This window comes from Apis mellifera, linkage group LG11, assembly GCF_003254395.2.
Source record: "Apis mellifera strain DH4 linkage group LG11, Amel_HAv3.1, whole genome shotgun sequence".
NCBI classification, from domain to species: Eukaryota; Metazoa; Arthropoda; class Insecta; order Hymenoptera; family Apidae; genus Apis; species Apis mellifera.
Genome location: NC_037648.1, coordinates 2,791,218 through 2,804,933, shown reverse-complemented (window position 1 = coordinate 2,804,933; position 13,716 = coordinate 2,791,218). Strand labels below are relative to the sequence as shown.

The following is a 13,716-nucleotide window of genomic DNA, read 5'->3' as shown; positions in this document are numbered from 1 at the left end:
GAATGATATTATCTATTTCAAAAATATTGAATTTTTACATGTAATTTTCGACAATAAAATTATTTAGTCAATTAATATAAAGAATAGACGAATAGATTTATGTTTTGTACGAAAATTTCATTTAACCTCTTTTTCTTATTATTTCATATTACATGTATTTTTTCATCGAAAATGATTGTAATTTTAATAGTTGAAATTAAAATTTAATTTTACATTAATATTAATTTACATTAATAATTACATTAATGTAATTGCTATTGTAATTATTGTCATTAATTATTAATTAACTGATATTAATTATGAGATAAATCAATTATATTGCCAGAGAATAGTAGAGATTATTATTTTTAATTGAAAAAATTATTGAAAAAAAATTACATATTTTATATATATTTTTATATTTTTGATTTACATTATCTTTAAAATACTACAAATAAACTTAATAAATATTAAGTTTAAAGAAAAGAAGAAAAAAGAAAATAAAAAAATAGATGAATTAAAAATTAATTTTCAGTATTACTTTTTGAATTTTAAAAAAAATCTCTTCAAAGACAAGATAAAATAAAATAAGAATTGAGATTTAGCGTCTTTTCTTAAATATCTTTAAAAGTATAGAATTAAAAATCAATTACTTATTCTAACTTTGAAGAAATGTTTTTGTTTTGTCAACTCAAAAGATGACATTGTCAATTTTTATATTATTTTTATTTTTTTTCTATTATTTATCTTTGTCTATATTTGTTTATTTGTTTTAACTAGTTACTCCATCTTTTGAAAAATGCTGAATTTTCTTATTTAGTTGAGAATGAAGTGAATTGATTAAATAAATTTCGTTTTTATTATTCTTATTATCTGACATTGATCTCTTTCAATATTTTAAATAATCCAAATCTGATAATATTAAAAATTAAATAAATAACATCAAATAATAAAAATAAAAAAATAAACAGAAATTTCTTCAACATGGAAAATTGTATTTTCATTGTATGTTAGGATCTATTATATATCATTTATGTGATACAAAAATAAATTGGATAATAAATCTATTTTATATTTAATCTATGGTATTCGACAATGAATATTAGAACATTGATTGTTCTATCTGTTCCATGTAGATGGCATGCCAGTGGTGTTTCCATGCACCGCATTATAGAGCGAGTTTTTGTTGATGAAATAAAGAATAATTTGTGCTGTATTATTTTTATTTTTAATTAATATCTTGCTATCTTTTTCATTATGACCAGTTCTGTCAGTACAAATCCATCAACTCTATTGCCTTTAGGTAAGACAAGTTTTGTTTACATTATATTTCTAACCTTACTTTTTTTTGATTGTAATATTACTTTATTATATTAAATTTTAGAATTAGTCGACAAATGTATTGGTTCTCGGATACATATTATTATGAAAAATGATAAAGAAATTGTGGGCACTTTGTTAGGCTTTGACGATTTCGTAAATATGTTACTCGAAGATGTGACAGAAAGCGAAGCAACACCGGAAGGAAGAAGAGTCACCAAACTTGATCAAATATTACTTAATGGAAGCAATATCACAATGGTTAATAATTTTTTTTTTTTAATAGTTTAAATTAATTTCTTTAATATAAATGCTATTCAAATTATTTATTAATTTGTTAAACGTATACAGTAAACTTTTATGTAATATTTTTCATTTATAATATTTTTGTTGCAGCTTGTACCTGGTGGAGAAATGCCTGATACGTAAAAGATGATTTCTTTTATAATGTATTATATATAATCAAAATTTGATCATTAATTCATACGTATCTACTATAGAATAATAAAAATTTCTATTAAATAAGGATAATAATTGAAATAAATATTAAGAAGAAATTAATGTATCAATTTTAGTTATTACTTCATTGGTTGTAGGCCTTTCAGTAATATTTTGTGACCACATTTGTTTATATAACGTTTTATAGGTACCTTTAAATTCATCATCAATATTATCATCTATAGGGCGATGCCCTTTCGCAGAAAGGTAAATAATTGTGTGACTATGCAATCCAGCAAATGGTAATTTTCTAAATAACATTTGCCAAGCTACAATTCCTAAAGAATAAATATCTGCTGCAGGAGTTGGTCTATTTTGTTTTATAACTTCTGGAGCAGTATATCCTGGTGTGCCCTAAGAAAAAAATCTTTCTAATAAGCAATAAAGACCATATTATATAATAGAAACATACATAAAATTTATCAATTTCATTTGGTGCACCTATTAGCACTGAACTACCAAAATCAGTAAGCTTTGGTTGACCATTTTTGGACATTAGAATATTTTTAGGTTTGACATCCGCATGAACAATACCAGCATTATGACAAAATTGTAGAGCACAAGTTATACTTTTTAATATACAAATTCTTTCATTTTTAATTAATATTGCTTCATCTAGACGATTTTGCAAGGTAGTGCCACATAATTCCATTGTTATTAAAGACAAAGAAGCACCTTGTTCTATCATTAACACTTTTACTATATTGGAATGTTTTAAGAAAGAAGCATGTTTTTCACTGTTTAACATATTAGAATATTTTTCTGTTTGTATTATTTTAGCTGCCACTTGTTCACCTATTCGATATCAATATGTAATATTTAAATATGCCACGTTTAAAAGTAAAAAAACATTAAAAAAATTGTTTTACCTTTATACAAAGCTTTATATACAATACCGAATCCGCCGCTTCCTAGAAATGTGCCACATTTGATAGGAAAACCATCTTTTAATATTTTTTGTCTGTTAGGAGTATCAATATTAAAAGGAGATAATTGGTTTTTGGTTTCGATATTATTTTTATAAACATTTTTTATAGGAGTTCTTGGACTTAAGTATATTCTATGATATAATATATAAATATTAATTTAAAATGAATTAATTTATGCATTAAATTATTTTATTATTGCATTACCTTTTATCATTTTTTAATATTTGTGGTGAAATTCTATAAAATTTGTTTGCTAATTTTTGAGGTGAAGCCATTTTTATACTGTATATATTATACAAGAACAATCTTTTTATCTTTCTTAATATTTAAGAATATGTACTTTCTTAATATTTAAGGACAACATAATGAAAACACATATTTTTTACTTTGTATATGTCAGAAATTTTAAGTAAACATTAAAAAGGTAAACACCAATCATACGACAATGAATAAACACAAAAGTATAAGAATGTTAATATTATAATGATTACAAATGTTTGTATTGTAAGGATATAATTTTAAAAAGTTACAAAATAGAGAGGAAATAATATATTTATTTGTTTGTCTAATATAAGGCATAAATCATCTACTAGAATCTATTACTAATTATTACTTTTTAATACTGTATGATAACTAGATTATGTACAATTCTTTTTCTTATGAACTCATAACAATTCATACTTATCTTGATAATCTTTCAATATAGGTAATATCAGTAGTATGTATATAATAACGTGTTAATGTATTAGGTATATCTAATGAAATTCAGTGTTAAAAACTTCATGCTTTAGTATATGCTCATAAGTACTGCTAACGTTTGTTCTTATAATAATTCTGGACCTCTATCACAATTATGCAGCACAATATTCTCGATTCATAGCTTTTGTATTTTTTGTATAAATAAGTAATAATAAGTAATGCGATTATATTTTTGTCTTTATGTACTATATTAGGATTGATGATTTTTAATAAAGTACTCTTGCGGATTAGCAAAATATTTTAACCAATTAAAATAGAATGTCTTTTCTCTTTCATAATAGCATCTAAAATATTCATTTTAGTGATTTTTCTTTTTTATTGCACGTATTTAACATACGATGACATTATTATTATCATTATTATATATCTTGGTCTTGTTTAATTGTGAAATTTTACATTTGGAATAATAATTATTATTGTAAAATTAATAGTTATCGTAAAATAGTTATCAATACTGATCTATTCTTATAACAGAAATAAAATATTAATTAAACGTTTAGAAAAGATTATTTCATAATTCTTTAATTTTGCTTATATATTATTTTTAAATACGATGATAAATTTAAATAAACGCTGTTTGAACTAATTATGGGTTAAACTTTTTTTAAATTATTCGAACCAAAAAAACTATTTCTTCTGTTATCGGTCTCATCGATATCAGGTACTTCTCTCTAAATGTACCATTTTTATTATCATTTAAATATTTTTGTTTTTTCTTTTTCTTAAAATTAAATATATATTCTTTAAAACAGAATAAAAAGAGAATATTATAAATTGAGGCATTTTTTCATGACATCATAACATTACAATTTTTTAGAAAAGAAAAGAATACGTATTTATATAATATAAATAACATGTAAATATTTTTTATTGCATGAAAACGTACTATTGAATTTTAAATCTTATTTATAATAATTAGATTGATTTAAAGAGTTGTCTTATATAATGGCTTATATATATAAATATGATGTTTTCTTTTTTTTTATATAATAAAGCGTTTATGGAAAGTTTTTATTAAAAAAAGTAGAGTAATTTCAAAAAAAGATGAGTTTATAATCGACGATATAATAAATTTTACTTTTAAGTACACATGTCGAAAATATAATGAAATCTGTTATTATTTAGTTTTGTAAAATTTAATTAGTTTTTCAATTTTGAGACATTTATAAAATTATTATTTTCATCTAAGGAAATAATGTTAAAGCACACATTTATCGAATATTGCTAAATGATTGTAATTCTTCGCACGAAACGAGTTGTTACGGTCCCAAAGAAACTAGATTTATAATATATTAATCGATGAGAACAGCTAATGATAACTATTCGGACAATTTTCTTATAAAAGATTTAGTTTTCAAATTCGTCTACGTTATTTCTCTATATAGACGGACCAGCACCATTTTGTAATTTATGACCTTTTTGATTTGGCACTCTCGTATCTCGTGCCTTTACGCCTAAATTTTTCCTGAGCAATTGTGTCGTTCATCACCATTCTGTAGAGGCACCTTTTTATCCCATCGAATCGAAAAATAGATGAAACGAATTTTAAGCTTTGATTATGAATATATCAGATAAAATGTAGGTACTGAATATTCTTTCTTCTTTTACTTTATCATAATAAATTATTTTCTATTTGAAAAAAATTATACCATAATTTCAATCAGTCTGTAATCCTTGTTAATAATTCAATAATAGTAATTTTTACATATACATGCTTTTTTTTAATTTAATAAAATGTTAATAATTCAAATACCTACACGTATTCAATATATGCACAATAAAATACATTTTCTCATTTCATCTCTGTTCTAATCTCTGTCATTATTGATTATTTACAAATTTTGTAGTACAAAATAATTTTTACGAATTTAATAACACGAGTTAACACCACCGTTGAGAATCAAAATCCTTTTATTTTATCCCTTATCTACGTCCTTAATTCATTATCCTCTCTTAATTCATTTGGTATACATACATTTGCTCTTTCACGAAAATAGAGATCTTTTCTCAAGAATTTGCGCTAATAGTATTATTAGAATCGTTTTGATACATTGAACAATAATGTAAACGGAGAAAGCGTGATCCTTTTGTAAACAAAAAAGAAAAATGGAAAAAAAGAAGTTGGGGAAGAAAACAATTGCGGGAAGAGAAGAGAGGAGAGGTATATTTTTCGGACAAGTCGAATAAGGCACTATCTAACCAGGTAACGGAGCTTCCTCGTAAAAATCTGGTTCATCCTCGGTACTCTCGTGTTCCGATCCTTTGCTATCGAGTGCCCGTAGCTCTGCCGCGGTAAAAAAGTGGTTCATCTGACCTCGTAAAGGTATCATAAGAATCAGGAAGAACGGAAGTGCCAAGGCTGCCCTGGTACTTTTCACAATCCACAGTATGGCCAGGCACAAAATTTGTATGAGGGTGAAGATGTGCATTTTGTACGTTTGTACACGCCGTACGTAATTGGCCGTGCCGTGGTGTTTAACCGGCATGAAGAACAGCTTCACACGATCGAACAGTTGGACGCCGTTCGTCGACGAGATACCCATGTATAGAAACACCCCCAAAAGGACGGACATTGGTACGCGTCGCAAAAGTGGCGCCATCAACACGCTCACGCCAATCAACACGGCAACTAACAGAGCGCTCACTCTCTGCTCCTTTACTTCGACAATGTGCGGTTTATCTCCGGGCGCATGAGTACGGGACATAACTGTCACCGCCGAGACGTGTGTTAATGATCGAACGGAGGCGGCGCAACACCAAGGAGCGCCCATTAAACCGCAACCGACATTCATCAAACACACTACTACTATATCCATGTGATAGCCGTTGCCTTTTCGTAATTTTCGTTCTTTCTTATCGATGATTAACCTACAAAACAAATTATTATTATTTTACAATAAAATAAGAAATAAGATAATCGTAGAATTATATAATAAAATCGATAATCAATTTAAAATAGGAATCGATATCTCAAATAAAACGTACGATATTACGATTTCAATATTTAGGTTAGGTTATTAGGTTATTAGAATCGTGCGTTAAGAAATAGATTCGAGATTAAGAGTTTGAATTAGATTTTGAGTTTAAGTTTAAGTTTAAGTTTAATCAATGAGAATTATTATTATTATTATTTTACAATAAAATAAGAAATAAGATAATCGTGGAATTATATAAAATCGATAATCAATTTAAAATAGGAATCATCTCGATATCTCAAATAAAACGTACGATACTACGATTTCAATATTTAGGTTAGGTATTAGAATCGTGCGTTAAGAAATTCGAGATTAAGAGTTTGAATTAGATTTTGACTAAGTTTAAGTTTAAGTTTAATCAATGAAAATTAATTAATATTTTGAAAATATCAAAATCATATAAAAAATAATAATTCCTATTCTAAATAATGAATTGCAAAGAAAAATAGGTTATTTACTCGGAGATTTGAGTTTCCATGAAAACGAGAATGTAAACCAGCAACGCTGGCACGATGCAAGCCATGGCCATCCAAAGAGGAATAGGTTTATGCACTCCAGCGGGCGATACGATCCAGTTTCTACCAGGTAGAGTAGGGGTTAAACCTTCCGGGACCAATAATTTCTCCGTTTTTACTTTAGCCAGATAATCGATCAACGCAAATACAACAATACTGATGGGCACGCCAAAATCACCGAAAGCTCTTCTGGCACTTCGTCCGAGGTAATGACTGTTGCGGAAGATGCGCAAATAATAAGCACCGAGGAATGTACCAAGACACAAAATGGTACACATAAGGGCGGTGTTCGGTTGATTTATCAATATTCCAGCCGCATTGTGCGCTGGTATCAAAGTTTGAGGTTTGCTCAATGGGATACCAATCGTCTCACCAGTCTTTGGGGAGACAATGTCGATCTCTGTAACATTTAACGGCTCTTCGTAAAATGTTTCGTTCGTCTCGGGAATAAAACTGTACTCGTCGAGCAACGGATTTTTCACAAAATAATTGTACAGCTTGATAAACGTTTCAACGATATAAAGGATGGATATTAAGCCTGTGAAAATTTCTTCGGTGAAACGTGTGAACAGTCTGACCAACACGGATCCCTCGACACAGGCGATCGCCAGAGCTATGATTCCCATCCACGCTCCAACGTAAACTCTCACGGTTAAGAATTCCAATTCGTTCGCAAGGCAGAAGTTGTACAAGCTTTCGTCAAAGAGCAATAAAGGGCCAGTCGTGCCAATGATGACTAAAGGTTGGGTGGAGAATAAAGCCATCACCACTCCGGTCCAGGAGCCAGAAACAAGGGTCTCGGATATGCCGATAACGTTATGCGTTTTGTCGCTCATCAAACCGCCAAAAGTGATGGCTGTACAGAGGGCAGCAAAGTACATGAAAATGGCTGCTGCTAGACAGGATGAACTCAAACCGTCGGTAAAATCGGACAGATAGAAAGGATAGCGTCTTTTGATATCATTGATGAGACCACCAAATGGACGTTTGGTTCTTCGAAGTGGATCATCGTCGTCGGGAGGTTTCTTTTCTTCTTCGCCAGCAAGAAGAGCTACGAAAATGAAATGTAAATAATACGTTATTACGATCCTTTTCCCCTTGATATTTCTTTTTCCCTACATTATCATACGCGTTGCCAAGAAGAAATCCTGCACAAGGACAAGAAAGGCTTTTTCCCCAATTTCTAACATCATTATATTTTTGGAATAATAGAAATGACTATTTTGATCAATTGTCAAGTGATCTTTAAAAATTTTTAACATTCATTTATTGTGTTATAAGAAATTTAACTTTTTAGCTAAAAATGCCTGTGTACAGACAACTTGTGCACTCAATATTTATCATTTCATAAAATTAACTCTCTAAAAAATTTAATAATAATAGAAATGACTATTTTGATCAATTGTCAAGTGATCTTACCAATCTAAACACTGAAATAAAAATTTGTATGCAAAAATTTTAACATTCATTTACTGCGTTATAAGAAATTTAACTTTTTAGCTGAAAATGCCTGTGTACAGAGAACTTATGCACTCAATTAAATATTTATCATTTCATAAAATTAACTATCTAAAAACTTTAATGCAACGATAATAGAAATGACTATTTTGATCAATTGTCAAGTGATCTTTAAAAAATTTTAACATTCATTTACTGTGTTATAAAGAAATTTAACTTTTTAGCTAAAAATACCTGTGGACAGAGAACTTGTGCACTCAATTAAATATTTATCATTTCTTAAAATTAACTATCTACAAACTTTAATGCAATATAATACATTGCAATATGTTACATTGAATTATATAAATGAAAATAAGCAAATATCATGTTTATATTTATACAAAAAATATTAAAAATTTTCTTTATATCATATAAATGTTGAAACCAAGTACAGGTACTTTCAACTTGCTCATAACTCATCATTTTATAAAATTAACTATCTACAAACTTTAATGCAATATAATACATTGCAATATGTTACATTGAATTATATAAATGAAAGTAAGTAAATATCATACTTATACAAAAAATATTAAAAATTTTCTTTATATAATATAAATGTTGATGTTGACCAAGTACATTTTCAACTTGCTCATAACTCATCATTTTATAAAATTAACTATCTCTAAACTTTAATGCAATATATAACATTAATTATATAAATGAAAGTAAGTGAATATCATGTTTATATTTATATAAAAAATATTAAAAATTTTCTTTATATCATATAATGTTGATGTTGACCAAGTACATTTTCAACTTGCTCATAACTCATCATTTTATAAAATTAATTATCTACAAACTTTAATGCAATATAGTACATTGTAACATATTACATTGAATTATATAAATGAAAGTAAGTGAAAAATATTAAAAATTTTCTTTATATCATATAAATGTTGATACCAAGTACAGGCACTTTCAACTTGCTCATAACTCGACAAACATTTTCAACTATTTTTTGGATTTATATCTTTTAATTTACATATTTATTTACTACTTCAGAATCAATTCTTGGAACAAGATTCTCGACAGAGAATCCAGCCAATCCTTCCGGCGGGACGTCCTTCCAAACGCTGAATAACAAATATATATATATTTACCTTTCTTGACAGCGGCCTCGCTTTGAATAGGTTTGCTCTTCTCTTCGAGCGCTTTGGCCTTCCGTTTCCTGATGGCCTCGCTCTTCGCCTTCAGCTCGCTGAAAGGTAACAACGCCTGCCTCTCCCAATCTCCAGGGGGCAGAACAATCGAATCATCCAGGAACTCATTGATCGCGGAAAGAAGCTCTCGTCTTTCGTTCGCTTTGTAAGCGACTTTATGGAACGACGTATTGGCCATTAGGGTGGCGATCGATCTACCGATTTCGTGATAATCTAGATCAGCGTTCCTCGGCCCCAGCAACGTGAACATGAATCTTACTGGTATCGTGACTTCCGTGATCGATGGAATGAACACACCCTCGGCAAGCCTGACGAAAGCGATCGTCGGTTGGTCCAGAAAATCGACCGCACCGACCAGGACGACCGTCGCCTCGGCACCAGCAGGGATCCTCTTCAATATGTAATCGTTGTGACTCTTCTTCAGATCCTCGTTGCTGCTCGTGTACGTCAACTCCTCCTTCATATCGACCACCGTGTGATTGCTGTCCAGGGCCAAGTTCGACGACACGATTTTCGGTTTCGTGTCGTTCAGATTCTACACGAACATTGAACAGGAACACCAGTTAGTATAGAGAGAGGAACGGGTCCACCGTTTTCGAAATGTATATGCATACGATGCGTTGGACCAGGCAGAGGTTTGTTTAAAAATTAGAAGAAAAAAAAATTTAAAAGAAAAAAAAAATCAAAAAAAAAAAAAATTAAAAAAAGAAAGGATTTCCGTCCCTAATCGGAACAAGCCAGAGAGAGAGAGAGAGAGAGAGAGAGAGAGAGAGAGAGAGAGAGAGAGAGAGAGAGACTCCTTCGGGTAGAGGCGGATGCTGAATCTTTGCAACAATTTTTTTTTTCCATTTAAAAAAGAGAAATTGAGGAAACGTTTCATATCAAGTGAAAAGAAAAGAATTGAGATCGAAGTTTTGCGAAAAATATTCAAAAGAGATATCGATTTTTATTTCTAGTGAAATCTTCTCGATTTTATTTACTAGTGAAAAAATAGTAAGAAATTTTTTTTAGCAAAATTATTGGATTTCTCTGTACTTTTAAAAATAATAATGTTCGTACGAATATTATTATTCGTTAAAAATAACGAATAATAACTTTTTCCCAATTATTTGTTATATAAATAATTATAAATTCTTTGTTTTAATTTAGAGAAATTTCACGCACGAGTCGAGTAAAAGATACATTGAAAACAAATCAAAAATAAATTTGTAAATCGATATTTCTCGTCGTGTTAAATCTGGAATAAATATTTTGTCCAACATCCAATTTTGAAATGTTTATTTTTTAGAAGTTTATATAATTATTTTAATTTCAAAAGAAGAATTTCAAATATTTCATCGTATCTAAAAAAAATAAAATAATGCTAATTAAATTGTTTATTAATTAACGACAGCAATAGCGGCTCGTCAAATTTTTCCATTTACAAAAATACGATTAACCGTTGCGCATTCTGTGAATGGAATTATCAATTCGAAGGACTTCATATTTGCAACAATTCTCAAAAACGCTTATCTTGGGATACCGTCCCAATATCCCGTTTCTGCGATCGTTGTCCGTGCAAACTTGCTGTACAAAATCGTGTAGAAAGTAGAATAAATTTATCCAGGATCCGCCTCTCTTTGTTTGTAAAATTGAAGGGAAAAAAAATCACATATATATATACCCGACTCTGAAATACACAATTTCTAGGATCAAACGCTACTTAAATTTCAAGTGGTGTCAACAGTAAGCGAAATTCCGTAGAAAAGAAAGGAAAAAAATTCTAGAACGAATCATTAAACTTAAGGAATCGAGAAATTACTCTGCGTAATGCAACAACGACAACAAAGAGGAAAGACACATATGGACGGAGAAAGGGCAGAGAGAGAGAGAGACGAATAGAGAGGGAGAAAGAAAAAGGAAGAGAGAATAAATAGCATCGATTCGATAATTGCCAATGAATGAAAGTGCGATCACGAAGTAACGATCAAAGTGTACGATAAAGAGATTACACCGAGATTACGACCAATAGTCAGTGTATCCAGTGTATTCGTATACTTCAAATACCAAAAAATTAATATTAAGAAGCTTGTAGCAATTGCCGAACATGAAACCAAAAAAAAAACAAAAAAGGAAGGAAGGAAGGAAGAAAGAAAGAAAGAAAGGAAGGAAAAAAGAAAGAGAGAAAGAAAGAAAAAAAACGTAAGCCAAAAGGGGAACGACATATACCCATGGACTTACAGGTGTCACTTTATATACCAATAATCATACAGAATAAGGTACAGTTCTACGAGCTAGCCGGCGAAATTGCCATTCTCCTACGATACTATCCCTAAAACTAACTATATATATGTATAGCGCTATATATAGTTTTATTGCGCGCAAACAACAATAGGAAAAGAAAAAAAATTTTACTATTGTGACTCGATACGTATAATGTATAAATATATCTATATATATATCCGTACACGAAGATGGACATTGAACGATTTCTTCCACATAATATACATATACGATGTGCGTGTATCCACGTGTGAGACGTTTTCTCGATACACACAAGAGACGAGAAGATAGGGAAGCGATAAGAAAAAGTTGGGAAAACACACTCACTTTCCCTGTAAGTTCATGCCGAGAGAATGTTAATGCGAAAAAATCGGTATATAATATGTATATATATATATATATGTATATGTATATGCATAGAGTAATTAATATATTCGCAATAAGTAAAACATCGAAAAGAATCGATTTTTTACCCGTAGAAAACAAATACAAAAAAGTTGAATTCGAAGAAGAATATTTCGATCGTGGACGACTGTTTAAGTTATATTCGAGTGATTGAAGTTTGCGCCTGTAGAGGGACGCCTGTAGACAGGCAATCCGCATATACGGTTGGCAACACCGTATTGCAGGTGACACTCGTCCAGCCGAGCCTCTCGAGCTCACGGCGTAATGAAAATTTTAATTTACTCAAGATATTGCTTAAAGATTTTTAATAGTATATATAAAAAAAAGAAAACTTTTAATATTTATTTTTTTTTTCCTCCGATAATAAAAATCTTTTTGTTAAATAATAATTGTTTTATTCTTTTGATCAACATTTATTAAATCCCCCTCTCTCTTTTATATTTGTCTCTAGGTATCCAGAATCGATTTTCCAAAGACTTTTTCAAGAATATATTAACATTCTATATATGTATACAGGGTGCTTAGCTACAGACGTCCAAAAAATTGAAAGAAACGATTCGCTTCGAAGTGAAATAAGCGCAAAAAATCAAAAATAAAAAATTACACAACTGTCTTTTGATCTAACTAAAATATTTTTAATCGTCGAAATTTTAAATGTCAAAAAAAAAAAACAAAGCCGAGAATACAATTTTCTTTTTTTTTTTTTTTGTTTCTGATTTTCGTCTTATTTATCGTACGGCTTGGAAGGAATGGTTTCTTAAAATTTCGTTGAACAATCTGTATATATGATCGAATGGTGGGCAAGCCGTAAACTAGCGGTAAAAAGTTGTAAATTCTGCGTTTTTTTAAGTCGGGAAACGAGAGATTTACATGTTGGGTTACATGGTTCTCAGAGGCTTCCCGCGCAGCGTCCTCTTCCTCCAGACAGACGGACTGTGGAAACAACATTAGGACACACCGTCAGTCAGGCCTCCCGTCTCTACGGATTTCTATTGATTATTTCTCACGATAAACTTTTTTTTTTTTTATTTTTATATGTATATATATTTTTTTTAGCGATATTAAAAAAAGAAAAAAACATTTCCTTTCAGCGCAAAAAACATTCTAATTGCGAAAATTTCAATCAAAGGGTCGGAAAATTATTGGATTATTGGACGTGAGTTGAGCTTTAAAAATCGATCACCACGTACGGTTAATATCGTAATTAGCAGCAAACAAAAAAAAAAAAAAAAAAAAAAATATCGATCGAACGTCACGCTCGCACGTTTCCATGCGGTACACAACGTTTTTCACGACCGATATCTAAAGCTAATATGTATGTATGTATATATATTTTTTTTCTCCCCTAATATCGTGTTCCATCAACGTTTCAATTCGGGGGGAAACCGTACGAGAATATATTACGAAATAT

The 13,716-nt window shown here is 29.8% G+C and overlaps 3 protein-coding genes and 1 long non-coding RNA gene across 12 annotated transcripts in view; 2 read left to right on the top strand and 2 right to left on the bottom strand.

The window, feature by feature from the left end:
* Nucleotides 1-1,095: 1,095 nt before the first annotated feature.
* LOC725641 (U6 snRNA-associated Sm-like protein LSm5) lies at nt 1,096-2,101 on the top strand. The gene is made up of 3 exons (XM_001120607.5): nt 1,096-1,282; nt 1,364-1,560; nt 1,696-2,101. The coding sequence occupies exons 1-3, from the start codon at nt 1,237-1,239 to the stop codon at nt 1,726-1,728; spliced, it is 276 nt and encodes a 91-aa protein (XP_001120607.1). The 5' UTR covers nt 1,096-1,236; the 3' UTR covers nt 1,729-2,101.
* On the bottom strand, nt 1,770-3,174 carry c-mos (mos protein). Its single transcript, NM_001011644.2, is given in 4 exon segments — nt 1,770-2,151; nt 2,210-2,592; nt 2,667-2,857; nt 2,931-3,174. Coding segments are annotated over 4 exon segments (951 nt in total). The 5' UTR covers nt 3,002-3,174; the 3' UTR covers nt 1,770-1,845.
* Nucleotides 3,175-5,200: 2,026 nt separating this feature from the next.
* The window catches only part of LOC725581 (band 3 anion transport protein), a 58,848-nt gene continuing 50,332 nt past the window's right edge, over nt 5,201-13,716 (bottom strand). For 6 of the 9 annotated variants that reach the window (XM_026444050.1, XM_026444052.1, XM_026444054.1 and 3 more), the window contains 4 exons: nt 13,176-13,238; nt 9,579-10,173; nt 6,919-8,026; nt 5,201-6,353 (listed from right to left, as the gene is read on the bottom strand). In XM_026444050.1, the coding sequence (XP_026299835.1) occupies nt 5,681-6,353; nt 6,919-8,026; nt 9,579-10,173; nt 13,176-13,238 (2,439 nt within the window). In that variant the 3' untranslated portion in view covers nt 5,201-5,680. The remainder of the gene's footprint in view (nt 6,354-6,918; nt 8,027-9,578; nt 10,174-13,175; nt 13,239-13,716) is intronic. The other 3 variants (XM_026444049.1, XM_026444055.1, XM_026444056.1) reach the window with 3 other exon arrangements.
* LOC100578128 lies at nt 10,988-12,905 on the top strand. Its single transcript, XR_003305798.1, has 2 exons — nt 10,988-12,234; nt 12,380-12,905. It is a non-coding gene; the product is annotated as an uncharacterized LOC100578128 (long non-coding RNA).

Bases quoted from the DNA above. Each gene is read 5' to 3' on its own strand.
- LOC725641 (XM_001120607.5), top strand. From the start codon at position 1,237: ATGACCAGTTCTGTCAGTACAAATCCATCAACTCTATTGCCTTTAG. The intron at 1,283-1,363 runs GTAAGACAAGTT...ATTAAATTTTAG, and splicing joins ATCAACTCTATTGCCTTTAG to AATTAGTCGACAAATGTATT. The intron at 1,561-1,695 runs GTTAATAATTTT...TTTTTGTTGCAG, and splicing joins ATGGAAGCAATATCACAATG to CTTGTACCTGGTGGAGAAAT.